General features: G+C 41.4%; 1 protein-coding gene across 4 annotated transcripts in view; it reads right to left on the reverse strand.

Moving 5' to 3' along the window:
* The window catches only part of NCOA7 (nuclear receptor coactivator 7), an 83,627-nt gene that overhangs the window by 40,059 nt on the left and 23,429 nt on the right, over positions 1-20,139 (reverse strand). For 3 of the 4 annotated variants that reach the window (XM_057409219.1, XM_057409234.1, XM_057409210.1), the window contains exon 3: positions 7,181-7,431. The exons of the other annotated variant lie outside the window; for it this stretch is intronic. In XM_057409219.1, the coding sequence (XP_057265202.1) occupies positions 7,181-7,431 (251 nt within the window). The remainder of the gene's footprint in view (positions 1-7,180; positions 7,432-20,139) is intronic. 4 annotated transcript variants of the gene reach the window in all.

Consider the following 20,139-nt stretch of genomic DNA (forward strand, 5'->3'; position numbering starts at 1 on the left):
TTCTATCTTTCCAGTTGAAACATACATTAGTTTCCTATCAGTGGCCAGTCTACAATTTGGTTTTATGTATCCATATAGCTTCACTTCCATCCAACATGAGACTTCAAAACAGCTCAGCCTTCTGTCTTAACTATGGGTTTTGAGGCAACTTGTGTGTTGACAAGCAGTACCTATGTATTACATACAAAACACCAAGTTTAACTTATCTTTTACTTAGTTTCACAACAAATGAGAGCTTATCCATCATGACAAGAATTAGAAGAGGATTCCACAAGCAACGTTAAGACATTTCCATTCAAATGTTGGGAAGTGCCAACAACATTACTTCTGGTACTTACTGTTCAGATCAAATTCTCCTGCCTGTGGACAAGGCAACCCTTCTGCTTGAGACAGTTTTTAGTAAACACCAATTAACAACTCAGCTTGAATAGAACCTTGAATATAACCACAGAAGGCTGTGCTGCCATCCAGCGAGACCTGGACAGGCTGGAGAGTTGGGCAGGGAATAACTTGATGAAATATAACAAGGGAAAGTGTAGAGTCCTGCATCTGGGCAGGAACAACCCCAGGTTCCAGTATAGGTTGGGAAACGACCTGTTAGAGTGCAGTGTAGGGGAGAGGGACCTGGGGGTCCTAGTGGACGACAGGATGACCATGAGCCAACACTGTGCTCTTGTGGCCAAGAAGGCCAATGGCATCCTGGGTGCATTAGAAGGGGGGTGGTTAGTAGGTCGAGAGAGGTCCTCCTTCCCCTCTACTCTGCCCTGGTGAGACCGCATCTGGAATATTGTGTCCGGTTCTGGGCCCCTCAGTTCAGGGCCCAGGGAGCTGCTGGAGCAGCAGAAGGACAGGGAGCTGCTGGAGAGAGTCCAGCGAAGGGCAACAAAGATGATTAAGGGAGTGGAGCATCTCCCTTGTGAGGAAAGACTGAGGGAGCTGGGTCTCTATAGTTTGGAGAAGAGGAGACTGAGGGGTGACCTTATAAGTGTCTATAAATATATAAAGGGGGAGTGTCACGAGGATGGAGCCAGGCTCTACTCAGTGGCAAACAATGATAGGACAAGGGGTAATGGGTACAAACTGGAACACAAGAGGTTCCACTTAAACTTGAGAAGAAACTTCTTCTCAGTGAGGGTGACGGAACACTGGAACAGGCTGCCCAGGGAGGTTGTGGAGTCTCCTTCCCTGGAGACATTCAAAACGCGCCGGGACACATTCCTGTGTAACATTATCTAGGTGTTCCTGCTCTGGCAGGGGGATTGGACTAGATGATCTTTCGAGGTCCCTTCCAATCTCTAGCATACTGTGGTACTGTGTGATACTGGTAGCCTTAACCCTGACCCATCAGGATTTGAGATCATTAGTTCTTATTCCAGAACAAAGTGATCTGAAAATAGCTGCTTTTCAGTCATTTCTCCACCTCATTCTTTCCACATGTCTTCAGCAGCCAATGCCAATACACCAACTGCCTGAAGCTTCCCAACCAGCTGCTGCCTACTACAGTCAGTTTACACTCATATGTAAATTATTCCAAACCCCTTGTTATTCTACACAGGCAACTACAATCAAAACTCCTCCCTATCCTGATTTAATTTTGAGATCTTTATTCTGGAAGAAACAAATTATTTCTCTTTTCACCTTTTATCTCATTTTTGCCGTCTGAAGCCAACCTGAAACACAACGGCTAAAGCAAGGTCTCAGAACTTGGGAAAATTCAGATCCTGCTCCTCTTACATTGTATTAAGCAACTTAACACAACACTGAGAAGCCCAGTTTGTAAATCACTTGGATTACTCTAGAATACAAAATACTTTGCTCCAGGAATAGGGTTTCAAAATCAAGTCCCCAGAGATTAGGGCTGATTATAGTTAGCTAATTACCAGCGAGAATTTACATGAATTTTCTTATTCTTTTTTAAATGCACTCTACCTTTTTATGGCTAGCACCTTAAGTTCTCAGCTGCATCCTACTGCTGAACAACCACACCAGGTAGTACAAAAGACAAAACTAGGACTCGTTAGTAGAAGGAAGTTTCAATTTTTCAACTCAATATATACTGAAAAGTCTACTTCAGGTTAAGCCTATCTAGCAAATGACCTGCTTATTAGAAACTATTATGCAACGTGGATTCAGTAGGTGCCCCATCTTTCTGTTAAATTTAAATTACCTATAGATTTTCTGTATTGCAAGCAACTTTCAATTTTGAAACACAGTAAGCACGGCTGGTATCATGGGAGCAGCCTTCACTGGTTCTGTGCCAGCTGGGGCAAACCTCACCACATTATAAGAGATGAAAACTACTATGCTCTCTCTGTTTTATTCACTAATATTTGTTCTTGGCCAGCTACCCAGAACATTCAGAGGTTTGGTAACTGCATGCATGCAACACTACTCCTGTATCACCCCCTGCCCAAGTGGTGGCAGGGAAGACAAGTCAAAAAGGCATCAGTTTTCTGCCTCTGGATTCTGGGGAGATACTGTGGCTCCTCCCGTTCAACATGCAATGGTCTATCTCATTAAATGGGCATACACCATTTTCCCTCCCATGGTGTTTAGGACTCTCGTTTGTTTTGGACAGAAATCAGAGCTACAATAAGAGGAGGTTTTGTTAGTCTCACCTCCCACTCGCTCAGAAATTGAACACCATACAGTGAATGAGAAAGGATGGCTTTATGATTAGAGAGAAGGACCAACTGAATTTTGTTTTGCTGATAAGACAAAAGTAGCATGTAACGTGGCACAGGTCACCTAAACCAAACTTTTATTTATGATGCATTCTTTAATGAAGACCAATTCCTCACACAGTGCCGATGGCTCGTGTCTGCAAGCAGAATCAGTGGAATCTAGGCATATTCTGCGCATCTGGTAGAAAGACAAATTAGATCATGTTGGAATAAATATACAGATGAAATTCAGTGTTGTGCTCAACCCTAATTTACATCAAAGCACACTGGCTGCTTTCAGAAGGTCACTTTTTTTTCCTGTCTTAGTCCCTTCAGTGCCAAACCACAATCACCTTTGTTCATTTTAGCAATTCCTGACAGGAATCCTGATTTCCTAATCTCTCAGGAGTCCATCTAACAGGTCTATCCTAGAGATGCGCATCCTGCCCCAGAGCAAATAAACTGGTGCTTCCAAGCTGTTACAATTCCACTGCTGGGTTCCCACAACTCACCTCATGTTTGTGAAAGTGTTTTAGAGCCCATGACACATGGGGGGGGGGAACAACCAAAACAATGAGAAAAAAAAAAAGAAAGAAGAAAAATAAATTCAAAGCTTAGCAAATCAGTATCTTCCAACAAAAACAGGCTTCCCACAGAGTGTGTCTGAATCAAGCAGCCAAGCTGCAGAATTAGGTCAACTTGGTTATCCCAAGAAGACGGGGAGGGAACCCTGGGCACTGAGTATAGCGGGCATGGTGCCTATGCAACCACTGCACAGTGCCAGACATCCTTGCAAGCTTGACAGCAGATTAGTGCAGTAACAACAGCAGAAAGGGTAAGACCAAGCTAAGAAGCCAACTATCACATAAACGAAGAGATGAAGCAAAAACAAGGGGAATGTTATTTCCACTAGTCCTCAGGAAAGAACAAGCTGTATCAGCACCCCTCTTGTTTTAAGGCAAGAGAACAAGGGCTATACCTGCAAAGCAATGTCTTCTAGGCTGAGATTTGGAGACTGAATGATAAAAATTATTCCAGAACTAGAGAGCCACTGAAGAACAATATTAGTGCTAAGAGAGAAGAAAACATGAGGCTATACTGGAGAAACCTTCTGGCAGCAGGACCTGTTCTGCCATTTAGCAAAAGAAATGCTCAGCACCTCATACCATTAGGTTGTTTCTAACGACGCCACCACAGTGCCAGCAGATACGCTGTACAGCACAGTGATGGCTGGGAAAAGGGACGCTGGAGGATCTCTTTACAGCAACTCCTCCTCGGCTCGGCGGTGCCACCCGCCGGCTGCCGGCATTAACGCAGCCCGGCCCCGGGAGACCAGACGAAGAGCTCCTGGCTCCCCCACTGCCCTTCCACCTTGTCCACATCAGAGAAATCTTTTAAACACTCCCTTTCCTGGAAAGGGTGGCAGGGAGCACTGCCACCTCCAGTTCTCTGCAGCTTTTACAAACTGCCTTATAAATCTTTCCACCGGAAAAGAGGGATTTACCAAGCCAAGAACGTCTTTCTGACACAGTATCAGCCCTTAAGAAGTCCATTAAAATGCATGACATTCAAACTGAGCGCAAGGATGTCACAGCATTTACAAATTCATAAAGCAAACACATTCACAAATTTTTAATGAAGGGACATGGTGTGCAAGGAACAAACTATAGTGAGATACGAAGTTCCTAGCCCAATCTTGTAGAACAATAAATAAAGAAGGATTTATAGTCCTGTGAAGTATGAAAAGGAGATTATTCAGAGGACAAGGGTCTTCATTCTGTTACAGTGACAGACACAACCCTTGTAGTCTCAAAGCATCTTATGACAAGACCTCCATCAAGCCACAAAATAAAGTATGTATGCAATCATCCTATCAGTACACATAACAATATCCAAGACTGTTGCTACATCTAATGTATTCTTCTTGTGACTAGGAAAACTAAGCATTTTGGCAAAGAAGAGCAGAAAGCATTTTAAAAAAAAATTAGTAATTTCTGAATCCCATTTTCTTAATGTTCTAGGCACTAAGTCAAAGCTGGGTAATTGGGAAGAAACAACCATCAAGCAAAACCCCAAGCCCTTGTGCAAACATACCTAGAAAAACGGTTAACCATAAGAAAAAGAGAGGGACTATTTTAGCCAGAGCGCTTCACAAACATCAGTAAAGGGACAACTCAGAAACTCGTGTGGAAGAAAAAAACCTGCAGGAGATGCATTCCATAATGTTAGGTATGAAGACAGGTGTATACACACGGATAATCCCTCACAGCCAATGCATGTGAAAGCAGAACAGCAATTAAGAAAATAAAAGTCCTTACAGTGGCGGCAGTACCTTCCCACCACTGCAGCTAACACAGCTTCCAGCAGGAAAATGCTGACTGCGCCCCTTCTGGCAGAACTTGGCTCTGTGAGACAGATGGTTTTGTCCTCTGCCACAAGCAGGTAAAGGCCGAGTATTTAAACAAGTCCAGTTCTTACAGGCTGCTAGGGGCGTAGGGAGAGCACTCAGACACTGCCCAGGATGCTCACAAAGGTAACAGCTTTCAGGAGAGTGGCACTAACAAACAGCTAAGCAGGTAACCACCACCCGGTATAGCTGCAGTGGGCAGAGGCTGCTGTAAGGCATGCAGACTAATAAATACTATGGCAAATAAGGATTCCACTGAAATTACTTCATTTGAGAGCTGAACAGGGAACATGGAGCTATTGCACTTGTTTCACAACCAACTTTTTTCCATCTCTCTTTAAACTTTCACTTCCACAATTCTGATGCTCTAGCTGGGTTAAAGCCTTTACTTAGGAACAGCCAAAAGCAGGCATTTAAACAATAAGGGAGTCTCTCTCTCTACAGCTTTTGTCAGTTGGGTCTGCGCTCAGCCCAATAGCAGCATTAAATTACTGTAGCTCTCAACAGAAATTCTGTAATTCTGCAGAACCCAGAGGCTTTGCAGAACCATGGCATGATGGTTCAAACTACCCCCGCAACGATGCCAGTGCACACAAAACATGGGAACACTTACAAAACAAACATTAGTACAACCTGAGTTTGTATTAACAGTTGGATCACAAGCCAAAGACAACCTGAAGAGCTTTACATTCTCCCTCACCAGCCCTGCCGCACTCTTCCATGAAAAGAGGGATGCCACCATCTTCCTTCTCGCTGCTGCAACTACCAACTCAGAGCTTTGTATACAAACCTACTGAAACACTAGAGAAACACAATTCCACTACCTCACAAAACCCTAAATTCCCCTAGGTACAAGCAAACAATAAATCAGTCTTTTAGCAGAAGCACTTTAATAGGAATGCAACACAAGTTTGTATTTTGTTGTATTTGCCTTTTTTAAAAATAACCATTCTACCAAAACAGAAAGCATTCACAGGTTCATTCATTAACAATTCTCCAGTTTTCCTCCACAGATTTTGTTTCAGCAACAGTGTAGGCAAGACCTGAGACAAACAGGCACGTTTTCTCTTAACTTCCAAACTACTGATCTTGCTAGATTCAGGCCTGCCAAAAATTCCGGACTGATCAATAAATCACTGTAAGCTCTTCAGCTTGGCAGGAAACACCACACCAAGCTTTATCTTCTTTTTTGTAATGCCTGTGTTGCCTCACAAAAGACAATAACAACATTTTTACCGCGGACTCATTTATTTCTCTTACTTAGGAACTGGCCATTCACACACATACTGTGTGAGCAGGAAAGAAGTCTGCTTTGGGATAGCTACAATTTTCTGTTCCTTTCCTTCTCTTCACAGGATTCCTTACATAACAGAACCAGGGTTCCCTTAACCTAAGAGTTCACTCCTGCAACATACCAAGACAAAATTCAAAGTAGTTCATAAATTATATCTAAAATTACTTAGAGTATCTAAAAATTTACAATCCAGAACTGCAAACAGATGTGTGACTCATCTCACATATTTATGCACAAACTTTTTTTTTTCTGGAATTAATTGCAAGAATAAATCTAAAGAAGGTGTTTATGATTAACTAATAATCAGAGGCACTGATACTGTTAGCGGGGGCAAAAGGGAAACAAGTTTTCCAGCACATAAGCCTTTCATATCTTATTTAAAAATAGAGTTAATTTACTTACCTGCTCATACTTCAACGGACAGAATGAAAATGAATTAAGACTTAAGTCTTAAACAGTATACATCAATTTATGAAACACCCCCCCCAAAAAAAAACCAAGCCTGAACCAAAATCCCATAAAATATTGAAGACAAATCTTTAAAAAAAAATTAAATACAGTAATAAACTTAACTGTTGCCTAAAACAACACTGAGACTTAGATGTGAGGACGAAGAAATACGTATTTTTTTGAGAACTGCAAGGTAAAAGTTAGAAGCAGATGATATTCAAAACTACATAATTTTGTTTGGTTTTACAGGAAAGATATCTAAAGTCAATTATTTTTTTAAGGAAAGCCTACATAATATGTGAAAAGTACATTACAAGCTATCAAAACAAGCATGTTAATGCTATAGTATTTTGAAACACAACTCACCAGTACTATAGTATCTTTTAAGTTCTGTGCGTCTGATGTCTTTCAGTTGATTGTACTTTTTCTTTTTCTTTTCTTTGTCTGGAGCAGTTTCCTTTTCACCAGCAACTTTACAGTTGTCTTCAGAGGAACTGATTTGCTCCAAAATAACTTTACTTTCATCATCTTTCTCAGGTGTTTTGGAAACAGGAGATCCAGGGGAACTGGCAGAGACAGTCTCAGTGTTTTGTTTGGCTTGCCTTTTCTTTTTCAAACTATGCATAAAGAAAAAACCCACAACATTAACATGATACCAACCTCTACAGACAAGTCAAGTCACTTGCTAACTTGAGGGTTTTTAACTTAATTTAATATCAGGATTTCTCAGAATTCAGTAAAACCCACACATTTTGCATCAGTAACTTGGAAACTAAGATTATCCAACAGCACGCTCTACAATCATGTCATCATCTCAAGGCTATCTTCTCAAGAATAACAAAAAAAGGTAATAAAGTTTTTACTATTGTTTACTGAGGAAGAGGGACAGGGAAAAAGAAACAACATTAAGAAGTTGTTTTCTTTTAAACCACCATACATCCAAATGCAGAAACAAGATACCTGCAGTCATGTTTTCAAGATCGAGGTTACGATAAAACAAAACCTCAGATCATAATGTATTATAATGCAACAGCTAACATAACAATTTCACAGCCAACTGCTCCTGCTTTATAAAGCCGTTTGTTTTGATACAAACTTGTTATTTCTTTCCATTTTGTCCAAGGTTATCTCCCAGCCACCACCCATGCTTCTCCAAATCTATTCTTGCACAACTCATGCCAACTTGTACTCCAAGTGTCACTCAGCAGACCCTTCAGCAATGTGACCAATGTGGCTGCAAAGTGCTTGTGCAGGAACATTTTCCAGCTGCTGTAGCGCTTCTGAGAGAACTCTTAGCAAGCTGCCGATAAATCTTCCAAATTATCACTATAGCAACAAGAGTATTTTCTTTTTAGAAGACTCCTTAAAGCACAGCTCAAGTGAGAAAGATGCCTCAGGATTCCTAACACTGAATTTTCTGCTAAATCACCATCTTTAGCACTGACTCTGCTTAGCGAGAGCAAAGGCTGACTTAGAGGGTCAGCATCAATAACACAGTCCTCAGTTAAAAATCTCTGACACGTACCACACAAAATGAAAAACTAATCTATCTAATGGACCTTCTCTCTAGTACCTTACTTAGCTTCTAAATTACAAGGTACCTAAGAGAGGGAGTAGAATATTTATGTTGTTGATGGTAAAACTGTTACAAGCACAGGAAGATTTATGCATAGAAGATACAATGGGTCACCACAAATGGTAAAAGATTACATGATCTCACAGCAGTAGTTTACATAGGAAAAACCTAATATCTTCAGTTACTAACATAATGCAGGAACTTCAGAAATTCTTCCACCTCACCTTCATATTTATATGCTCTTCATATACTTTTTACAAGCTACAACATAAAAATAAATGCACAGAGCATTTGAAAATTACAGTAAGACATTTCAGGCTATACACCTTTCTTGTTTTAAATAAAACCAATTCCTAAATTTATGTATCCAGCTTGAGACCCCTGAGAAGGGTCAGTTTATGAGACCACATGTGACCAACACACTCCAGTGAAACATTTCAAAAGCTGTGTCTATCACACACACACACGTATACGTGTTTCTTAAATGCTTCCCAAAATACGACAGCAGAAGATTCACATTCTGTAGCCAACTCGGTGAAGATGCTGTGGTTCCCCATTCATTCAGACCCACTGATTTGTGAGACAAGTAGTAGTAGTAGTTCAGGCTTTGCACAGAAAAAGAGATTTATTGTGTGTGAAACTTTACCCATCAAGTTCTGACTACATGTGAAAACAACCTACAGGGATTTAGAAAAGATAAAAGTGAATACATCTATATAATAAATGAAGTGCTTTGTTTAGACTAATGAAAATTTGTGTATGCAGAGGAAGCTTATTTTTGACTCACACCACAGTCCTGAACAAAGGCTGCTGTGGCAACCGCAAAACATTACAGTCACATTGCATACACAATGTCTATATTTAGCCTGGCAGAAATCTTTTCAAAGCAGCCCTCTATGCTGAAATGGCGAGTCCTTACCATGGCTGTACTTGACTCTAGACTTGTAAATGAAACACATCCCTGACTTTTTACTCTAGTGACTCAGCAACCTTCCTGTATGTGTGCCTATTACAGAGTACCCAAATCATCTGCTCCAGCAGATGTGAACTAGCAAGCACCCACTAGCAGCCCCGTTTCTACTCACACTGAACCAAAGACTTCTGTCCCCAGATTCATAGTCTATTTATTTTGATCACAAACTCTATTAAGTAAGCTTTCCGTAGTATAAATGTAGTATGTCAAAACAACAAAAAAGGCTGCTAATGGAAACACTGAACCTCTTTACCTTTTTTTTTTTTTTTTGAGGGAAAGGAAGAATAAAGAGGAAAAACCTCTCTTACAGGTCAACAGTCCTCACGACAATACTAACAGCTTCTGTCGGTACTCTCCTTAAAACATACTCTTCGAACTAGTTTTCAAAGTTGCCCCAGGCAGCCTTGAGAATAAAGAGCTGAAACAGAACTGGTCCACTAGTGATAAAAAAAAAAGAAAACAGAGATGACTCCCTGAACTGACTCAATGCAACACACCTGACCAATGCTTTGCCCCATAGTGTTTAATCTTGCCCAGTTCCCATACACTACAGCCCACCAAGAGCTCACTACACAACCTATAGCATCCCCAGGCAAGCAGCTGCTGCTGCAAATGGGTAGTGCCACAGGCACTTTTTCAGGTAAAACTGATCAAGAATCTGTGCACTCCGTAATTCCTATTCCATCCTCAGGGCAGGCAGCAGATTCTGAGATGTTGCCAAGCCTACTCCTCCTTCCTGCCCACTGCTCTAAGGCAATGACCATGCAACTCTCAAAGCAGCAACCTTGGCACTAGAAAAAATACTAGATGAGGGCCAAGTATCCACAACATTCCTCACAGGACTCAGACTTACTGCAACTCTGCCTAGGGTTATGTACTCTGCTAGGAAGATGCTGCTTTTAGGGGTCTTGTAAAGCCTGGCCAAAATTACCTCAAACCCTCCACTTGACTTACTCCACTGTAGTATGCCAAGGAACCAAAACAAGCTTTCAATAGCATTTTAAGCTATAACAGCAGCCTGAAATTTACTATGCTTTTTGACATTATATGCACCCTCTTAGTAAAGTACAAAGTCCTCCATACACAAGGCAATTAATTAGTAACACACACAGGTATGGTGCAGCAGTTTGGGCTGTGAAGAGCACATGTGGAGGGTTTACTGCTTAAACAAAACTCCATCCCCTTGAGGTATCCCCTACAGCCTCCACTCACCATTCTCTCACACTGACTTGCGCATCCCAGCAAGGCAGGTTGGGCACCCACACACACTGACAGCCCCCCTCTGCTGCTCAGATTTCAAACCCATCACCTCCTGAAGAAGTTGGAGGCTGAAGGCTTCATCTGCTCTTCTCCCAGCTCTTGGGTATCACCCACCTTCACGGCAAAAGCTGCCATGAGCACTGATTCAAGAACACCATTTGTCAAATTACTTCCTTTTTCAAATACTTTAGAAGATTTCAAATGGCTTTGTTCAGTTTTTAAGGTGATTTCTCTGAACAAAACCAACATTCAGCCTAACGGTTATGAGAGCAAAGGGGAGATGAAGGCCAAATAAATAAATAAATAAACCCCCTCAGTGTCAGGTTTTGTAATTAAATCAGCCATCTGGACAAAACAATACGCATCTTTTCCAGTGAACAGATAAGGTGTTATTGCAGAAGATGTTTGTTTTTCAGTATCGAAGTCAATGAGTATGTTGTGTTTTACCAGGAAAGTTGCTAGGGGAAGGAAGAGGGAGAGAGAAAAAGGGAGGGTGGGAGAAACAAACAGTTTATCTGCAAAACCACTCTGGTTTCTGAAGAGTCTTACACATCTGTAATTTCATTTAGACACCAGATAACATTTCTCAAGCTAATTGGTTCTGACAGGCAAAACATTTCTTCTGAATTTATACAGAGGCAGCTCCTCAAAGTGTTTTCTGAGAACAACCGATAAGCTGTTTCCTAAGTCCATCCAAACAGAGTTTCCCAGTGAAAGTTTTCAGTCTATTACTGTATACAGTGGATGGCATGGGGGCTTTTCCAGCAAGTTCCATGAGAATCAGAGGAAGAGGTTCTTAATGAGCACTGTGAGATGGCTGCAAAGATCTTTCAGACATCTATCTTACAGAAGGAACAGGGAGCAGAAGATTTCTAGAACACAAGGAACATCCCCATACCATTTAATGAAGACTAATGAACTGAAACTGACATAATATCACAGCAGGCAGGTAAAAATACAAGGTTAGCAGTGCTCACTGAAATCAGTTTGCAACTGACTGCTTAATAGCTCAGGCACTGACTTACAGGAAAAGAGCTAGGGAAGAGTTCAAGAAACATCCTGCTTCATCTTCCAGACCCAAGTCTGTTTGACTGCCTACAAAAAACAAATACATTTTTAAAATAAAAGAGCCTGAACTGCCATTACACTAAGAATGTACATGGTTGGTGCAAAAGGAAAACTGATGAGAGAAAAGAGGTGTTATCTCATCTGCACAACTTTCACTAGAAGACTACAAGCAACCAGTAAAGCTCTGCAACTTTTGGCACTGACACAATAGAGAAATGGAAATCTGACAATATTTCTTTTTTCCTAGAAATTGAATTTGGTTTTGGTTAACAGTATTCAGCAGAGATGCCTAACAAACAACTGAATAGGAGCTCAGTTGATATATAATAATTAGACAAAGAGCACTACGTAGAATATTCTAAAACTCCTAAAGCACGATTTTTATGGTGTACTAAGAAAAAAAAAAAAATCATACATCACAGACAACTTCTTGCCTTAGAAACAAAAGCATCAAACAAAGTGGCCCTCCAAAAATGATAATTAAAAAAAAAAAAAGAGGGAAGGAAGAAGAAATCTTCATTTTATCTTGAAGCTGACACAGTTTTCCTTTGGGGAATTTTCCACAATGTGCATCCTCTAAAATATGCCTTGATATCTGGCATACAATCAGCTTGACGTCCTGCACAGCACAAACAGATCATATTCTGCAAATGCTGGTGTGGTGTTTTTTTAAATCCACTTAATGCATTTATGCAGTCAGATTAACTGAACTTGTAAAAAAGAGCTTTAAAATACTTAAAGCATCTTAATCTGGTTTGTTCCTAGCAAGATTCCTGTTCATTTACTTTGCATACAAAATTACATATACCCCAATTATTATATTCAGAATTAAACATTTTCATCTTAATTCAAACCTCTGCACTCGGTATGTAGTAATTCCTTTGTACCCTACATGCGTTTCTTCACCCATCCAGAACAGCTAAATAAATCAAGCTCATGACATTAAAAAAAAAAAATTATATACAGAAACCTTACAGTAAAAACTTCCATTAGGCACCCACTGGTCAGATCCCAGTCAGCTATATTCCAGCCCACACAGATCATACATCTCCCCTTCACCAGATTGGTTCCAGCACAACCCAGCCAGCTCTGGGCACTGCTGTGCTCTCATCCCATCTAATGCAACCTCACATATATGCAATCTCAGACAAAATAAAGCATTACTGTTTGCAAAGCCAAAAGAAGTCAGACTGCTTGTCAGACTGTAACGCTTAGCTCTGGACTTCCTCAGTGTGGCTACTTTCACTTCTCAACAGGAATGAACACAAAGCTGTTCCCCCTCAGTGAGAAATCTTCCTAAAACTAAAGGGCTTCCACCCTGCAAAAAGGCATGCTCCATAAAACACCAGTCATTTCAGGCTGGTATGCATCCTGCTTTGGAAATGAGCAAGCCACAAGGATGTTTACTATTAAAACAGACTATCAAGGCAAACATAAGGGACGGAACACATTTCTTAAGAGAGATTTAAACAGCTAACTGCAGAGGGGAAAAAGATTACAAGAGAAGTAACTCTGAAATAGTTACCAAGGACAACAATGTAGTTTCAGACACTAAATAATCCATAACCTGATCTTCATTCCAAATGACATATAGGAACTAAATAAAGCTCTGATTAATGTCACAGCAGCACAGGTCAAAACAGGAAATTTCAACTTTTACCAGAACTCCTGTTACTAATTTATAACAAATGCCAGCACCAGGTTTCACACATGGTCAGTCATCAGCAACAGTCAAGAAAGTTGGCATGCTCCAAAGAGTAAAGTGCTGTACTGACAATCAGGGTTATGTCCATCTTCTTCCTGATACTGCCCTTAGCTTACAAAAATAAGTCACTCTACCTCTGTTTCATCATCTGTAATGTTGAGGGAAGTATTTCTGGTAAAGCTGTTCTGGAAAAGTAAAGACATTGTACCTTCTGACAGGAAAAAGTATGCTAATTTTCCTCCCAGTTTTCTGATCGATATCAGGAAATTTTAAATACCCACTTAAGCTCTCTTACATATGTTAGGGGGGAGGGCAGAAATAATCGAAATTTCCCAGGATAAAATTCAAGGGAGTTTTGAGCTGTCAGAAAGTTTTTACTTTCTTAAATTTAGGAATATAATGCTATCATCCAGCTTAATAAATTTTCTATTTTTAAAGGCAAAAGGTATCCCCATATTTTCTGTTTACTTAACAAAAGAGTTAATGATGTATTCAGCATGCCATTACCATGAAAACAATTTAATAAAATCTTTTCCCTAGGGAAAGGATTTTGGAAACCTGTTTTGTTCAGTTCCTTCTCTTATAACTTCACTTTACTGCAGGCTCCCACAAAACAGCATTAGGCAGAAGGCAAAATGAAGAAATCCTTCCCTTTGGCCAACTCCTTTAAGTGTGCCTGATGTTAACAGGCTTGCTCAATTAAATCTGCACCACAGCTCTCTATCTTGTCAATAATACCAATCTGACTCTTACCACACTCCCATCTTGCTTCTCCTTTTCTCTGCTAACGATGCCAGATACTCTCTCCTACTGTGGTGTTCATTAATCACCCCAAACCACTCCTACACATGCAACGGATTCTTCATAAAGCAGGTTAGCAAGACACTCTCCCTACACCGAAGCCCTGCCAAGGGAGAAACGGCTTTGCCCGGTCACCTCCAGACAGTGCTGGGTTCCCTCCAGCTGCTGTCCCACGCTCAGTGCCAGCTCCCTGAGCCACTACTCCCCTTGACATCAGCTGGCTTGAAGTGGTAAGAAAAAGGTTTGCACTGCGAGGGCTGGGAGAAGAGCAGCTTCCAGTGCTGCGAAGCACAAGGAAACGGTAGCTGCTTCTCCAGCAGCAACAGGGAAGTGGAAATTGTTGCTTTCTTCATAAAAAGGATCTTAATGTTAAATAAGTTGACTCTAAGTGAAGTCACCTGTATGACTGCTGACTGGCAAGGTTGGGGGGATCCAGAAGTAACCATGGTCAAGAAGTCAGTGATCAAATTGAAGTAAAAAATGCAATTACTTCTTTATTTAAATGACTATTTAAGTGTTAAAAGAGGGGGACCGAGATTTAAAGCACCTGTCTCTCTGAATTAACTTCTGCTTTTACTTAAGAAGTAACCTTAAAAATTAACACTTAAATGTCAAGGCTCTCTGCATCATTGCACCACTCTATGAACAAAAGTGGTTTAAAAAAGAAAAACACAGAAAAAAACATACAACTTCTTTTCTTATTATTAATAGAGAAGACAGGTAGGGGGGAGAAGCAGCACTAAAAAGAAAGTCAAACTTATGTTTTTAAATGCTAACTTTCGTAATCATGCCAGATACATCCAAATATCACCACATATTTCTCAGGAAGTCTGTTAATCACAGCTGGAGTTCATAGCATGAGAAAGCTGTGCATGTGCTTACAAAAAGTTTGCAAACTCATCTGTTCAGGAACAAATTTACAGCAAGAAGCATATTGACACAAGTGGAAGAGGTTGTATTTCAAGTATTTCACAATAATTGCCAAAACCAAAACCAACTTACCGCTGTGTCTCAGTTCTATGTTTGAATTCACTGTTCCATGTTTGAATTCACTGTCTCAAAAAAAAACTCGCAAACTAGCTTGCACACTGAGCAGTTTAATGGGCTTTCTGAATGGAGTTCCCATTAACTGACGCTCACAGGAGAGGAAATGCCCAAGTGCACTAAAGATCCTGTTACATGGGTTATAGTTCTAAGAAACACCCAGCAATGGTGCTAATAGGTAGGAAAAAAAGGAATTGTAGCTTCAGTATCTGGAATAATGATTGATATTGTCTCATACAATGGATATTTCATAAATGGGAAAGATAATTCCCCTCCACCTACAGGAGGTGTTTGCATCAATGCTTCTATACAAAATAAATAGGGCACCACCTTTTTAATACCAAGGTCAAAAGGCCATTAACGATAAGTATCAAGATAACACAACAGGGTAGGGCTTGCCTACATCGGTCAGTCACATGGCAGGCTTGTACCAAGAAAACTTCTCATACGTATATACCATGTTCTGAGTATTTGCATGGTCTGGTATTTTCCAGTAGCCAAAGCATTATAACAGTGTAGTAGGTCCTCCATTATATTTACACTTGTTAATTACAGTGTCTTAAAATTTCTCTATTTTTTACATCAAATATTGTAATATTTATGCTTTTATTTTTGACTAAAACAATGTTTGGATTTTTTCATTTACTCTTCAGCTAAAACTTCAAACGTGATCAAAATGCGTATTATTGGAAGGGAAGTAGCAACTACTGCAGGGGAAAAACAAAAGGCAAAAAGTAAACGTTGCCTTCACCAACACAATAGAAGAAGGGGCAAGAGGAGAATACAAGAGGTTCTGCTCCATTTCTATGTTCTCTGGACTCTGTAAGCCCAGAAGGTCCCACCACACTTCAGGCAGGCACTGAATTAGAATAAGCAGCTGAGGAAGACAGAAAGTTGGGATCTGATCTTTTAAGTCAACCCGTCTGCTTAACACCAAGCGTCCTCACTCCCGGCAGCAACGACATGCGCCGAGGCTGCGGCAGGGCTGAGTGCCTCCTCCTCCCCCGAAGCTGCGGAGCAGGAGGGCGTCAGGAGGACGCAGGCCAGCTATCTTCAGTCCCCTGCTGCGCTCAAGCACATCGGCCTCCTAGCAGATGCTGCCGGCTGGAGCCAGATAAGGCGGGTGCTGTGCGACACGCCGTCCTGCTGCCTTCCACTACCCCACCGTGCCCGTTCCCTTCGGGGCTGGGAAGGAAATCTCCTGGCACGCTGCGTCCGGGTTCTGTTCCCGCTGCGGCAGGTGGGTGGCGAGCTGTTGGTCTCCTTTCCTCTCCCAGTGCCCTGGCATTTCACCTGCAGCAGCAGCACCCTGGACCTGGTCCCACCACCGTTGCTACAGCTCTGTTCCCACAAGCAGCTTTCACAGCTGTTGAACCTAACAGTATGATTCCTCATATGAATCAAATTGCTGAAATGCTCAAATTGTTCACGGGACCAGAGTCATATGCTGTAGTTTTAATGGACTCTCAGATTGCAGGGAAAAAAAAAACGGGGGGGGGGGGGAGGGGAGGGGAGAGAGAGAGAGAAGGCGGTGACAGCATTTGTAACACAAAATACTTCTATAATGCAAAAAAAAAAACCTTCCCAGCCTTAGGCAATCAGAACTGGTACATGCAGCACCTGCTGTGCTCCAGGTGGATAGAGAAGCACCATCTTTTTACCACAGATACTGAACGTACAGCTAAATCTTCTGCTTAAGGAGACGTGATTTTTAAAGGCTGATTGAAACATGTGATTAACACCTTGAAGCCATGTATTTATAGAAGCATTACTGAAAGCAAAAATCCAGCTGCTGACAGAAATGCACTGTTATGTCAAAACCATAAAATACAATTTAAATTCACCTGTGACTGGCTAGATGTTTACACCAACTGAAATAAAAACAGCCACACCAGAAAAAACAGGGGTAGAGAGTTATTATAGTATATTAAATGCTACACAAGACAAGTTCTCTGTGCCAGACTGCCGTCTGACAGGAAAATAGTGCATTTAGACAACCAAAGAGCTGATTTATGGCTCATTTACATTACAAAGGTTTTACAGCACAAGGACAATTCTCTCCCTCCTCCCCAGATTCCTAACCAGTTCTCTGCTCTCCTTGGGATATTCTCTCACATAAATCAACACGACAAACCCCACAGACCTCAGTGGAACAGCACTGGAAACTTAAGAGTTTAGCTAACATAGATGCTTAAATTTCAGATGATCCTAAGCAACACTCCCTGCCCAGACTACAGAACAGGACCAAAAAACCCCACTGCAAACCTACACTTAGAACACACCTCTCCATGATCAGATTGGTAGGGGCAGGGTTTGGAGAAATCCTGTCAAAACCCAGCCTGGAAGATGGATTAATGCTGAGGACATGAAAGTTTACCAGCCTGGCACCAGGGGTAATCTAATGCCATTGGAAATGTCCACACAGCCTCCTACCCTGCTCAAGGCCCTAGGGAAAAGGGGAAAAGCTTTATTTCCTGGAGGAGGCAGGACTGGGGAGCCTAGTGTCCACAGGCACACAGCAGAAACTGCAGAACATGCTACTAACAGCTCCAACTCAGCACAAGCATGAAGCGTACCCACGCAGGATCTACAGCACTTCTCCTTTTACCAAGAGAATTCCCTTAGTTAGCTATATAAGGCTTTCCAATCGCTTGGACAGAGTGGGAAAAACCTGCCTCTTTCCAAATGCACATTCCTGCAGGTATAATTCATACCTTTCCCTTTAAACATGCAGTACTGTTACCAGAAATAGACCATCCCACCAGCCAAACCAACAACCCAATGTAGCATGGCACATGCAGAAACAGAAGGGTGAAAGTGTGGAATCACAGCAGCAGACACAAGGCAAGCAACTTTGGCTGTGGGCCAGAAACACCAGAAACCTTCCCTTAAGGGGCTTATCTAGCTTCTTATCAACCTAGGCTTTCTTCAGTCCAGCAAACTCTGGCCTATCTCACAATGCAGATTCTTCTCAAAATACTGTACACCACATGCCCTAATATGTACACCTTATGTTACAAAGCTCCGGAAAGCTGACCAAGACTGCTGCCACAAGATGGTAAAACAGCTGGATTTCTCAGAGCAGAAGCAAGAAAATTAACAGCACCACCAAAAAGTCAATACCATCAGGCATCTCTTCAGGCGTGCGCCTCCCTGTCACTTATACAAAACTCTGGCTGCTTCTGGAATGGGCCTTCATGCCACAGCAGCTCCTTCATGTCAGCTCTGCCATCCGTAAGAGATGTGGCAAAACCAGAAGATTGAGTGGGACCACCTCTTTCAGCAGCATCTTTGACAGCATCTCTTTAAAACTGACTGTGGAACCACACATTCACCACCAGTTACTAATGCTTAAGTTCCACCAGTGTTTAAGCTAGGCTTAATTTTTAAACAGTTCACTGGGATTAAGCAGAATTTTATGCAGTAGGTCCTAAGAGCAGAACAGAAGATACATTTGGGAGGCTGAAGGGAGAACACCACACACTACAGAAACACAGCCTAATTTATAAGGTTAATTATATTAGTTTCCTACAGACAACAGTAAAAAGTCTGTATCTCACCTATCCAGAAAACCATCTTACGAAGGCCCCAAATTTTATAGTCTTTAGGATACAACATCTTAAAATCTTTCCAAGAGCAAAAAGGTAGATGGCATGGCCCACCAGCAGCCTCCAGCACACCCCTCATGCCTGGCATACACAGCTGACAAAATACATTAATAGCAACTCTTATCAAAACCGCACAGACTCCTACACCAAAAGGCCTATCGTGTAACTATGTTCTAAATGGAGGCTAAGTAAGTTCCTTTTTTTGCAGTTTCTTTATAAAGGCTGATAAGAGACACCCAGATATCCCTTTGGGACAGGCAAATATAAGGTCATTGTATGCTTGCTGCCTAACAAGCCAACTTACACATATCTTGCAAGGTCATCAGTGAAAATTCTGTAATTGCTGGTGTGACACTGCATGTTTGAAGAGTAAATAAACAGAAACTCTTTTCTCTGTATATTCTGTGATGTAGTCCTCAAAGAAATCAAGAACATCATAAAACTCTGCCTTTCTTCTCTTTCCTAAAAAAAGTCTCTTTATATACAGAGCCCACACTGTTACCCAGTCTCACTTCACATGCAGAGGGAAGTGAACGGGTGAGGAGATTAACCATGCTTCCCGTCTTATGCAAGCTTTCTATCTCCATAAATAGCATTTCTGGTACTGGAAAATTTTGTAAAACCCTGAAGAAAGCCTCAGGGCCCCATTAAATACTTCCACTAACTCTGTTATCCAATAACAAAATTCTTCTTCAATCCTAAATGACTCCATACTCTGGAAGATAAAAGCACTGGAAAGAACAGAGGCTGCAGAAACCACTGCCTGGTTTACACTTCCCAGAGGAAGCACTTACACTGAGAATAATTCAGTGATTCGCAGACTAAGTAGAGGACAGTAATTCATGCTCTTCTGCTGACTCTCATCCTGTACCACAGAATTACAAGACCACTCATCTCAAAACCTCACAGTCCAGAGAGCTACAGGAATGTGAGATGACGACACAAGTTCCCAAGACAAGTAGCTGTTCAACATAACTCTTCCCCTGCACTGCAGTACCTGCTGGAGAAAGCAGGTTCAACTTCCCCCCCAACTCTCATTCTCCAGGTTTACACCAATCATAAAAAGAAATTCTATATATATATATATATATATATATATATATATACACACACACACACACACACACACACCAGTAAGTTTGTGAGCAATGAACAGCAAGTGTATCTCAAGCTTCTGAAGGCCTTAACCAACCTCCCAAAGCTCTACTTAAAAGTTCCTCATGGTGCTGCCTGTGAAATTCTAAACATTCTTCAATGTCTGAAAACTACAGTGATTGCAAAGGACAGCTG

Source organism: Pezoporus wallicus, unplaced genomic scaffold (genome assembly GCF_028554395.1).
Source record: "Pezoporus wallicus isolate ANWC-B61680 ecotype Strahan unplaced genomic scaffold, APGP_CSIRO_Pwel_v1 contig_3817, whole genome shotgun sequence".
Lineage (NCBI taxonomy): Eukaryota > Metazoa > Chordata > Aves > Psittaciformes > Psittacidae > Pezoporus > Pezoporus wallicus.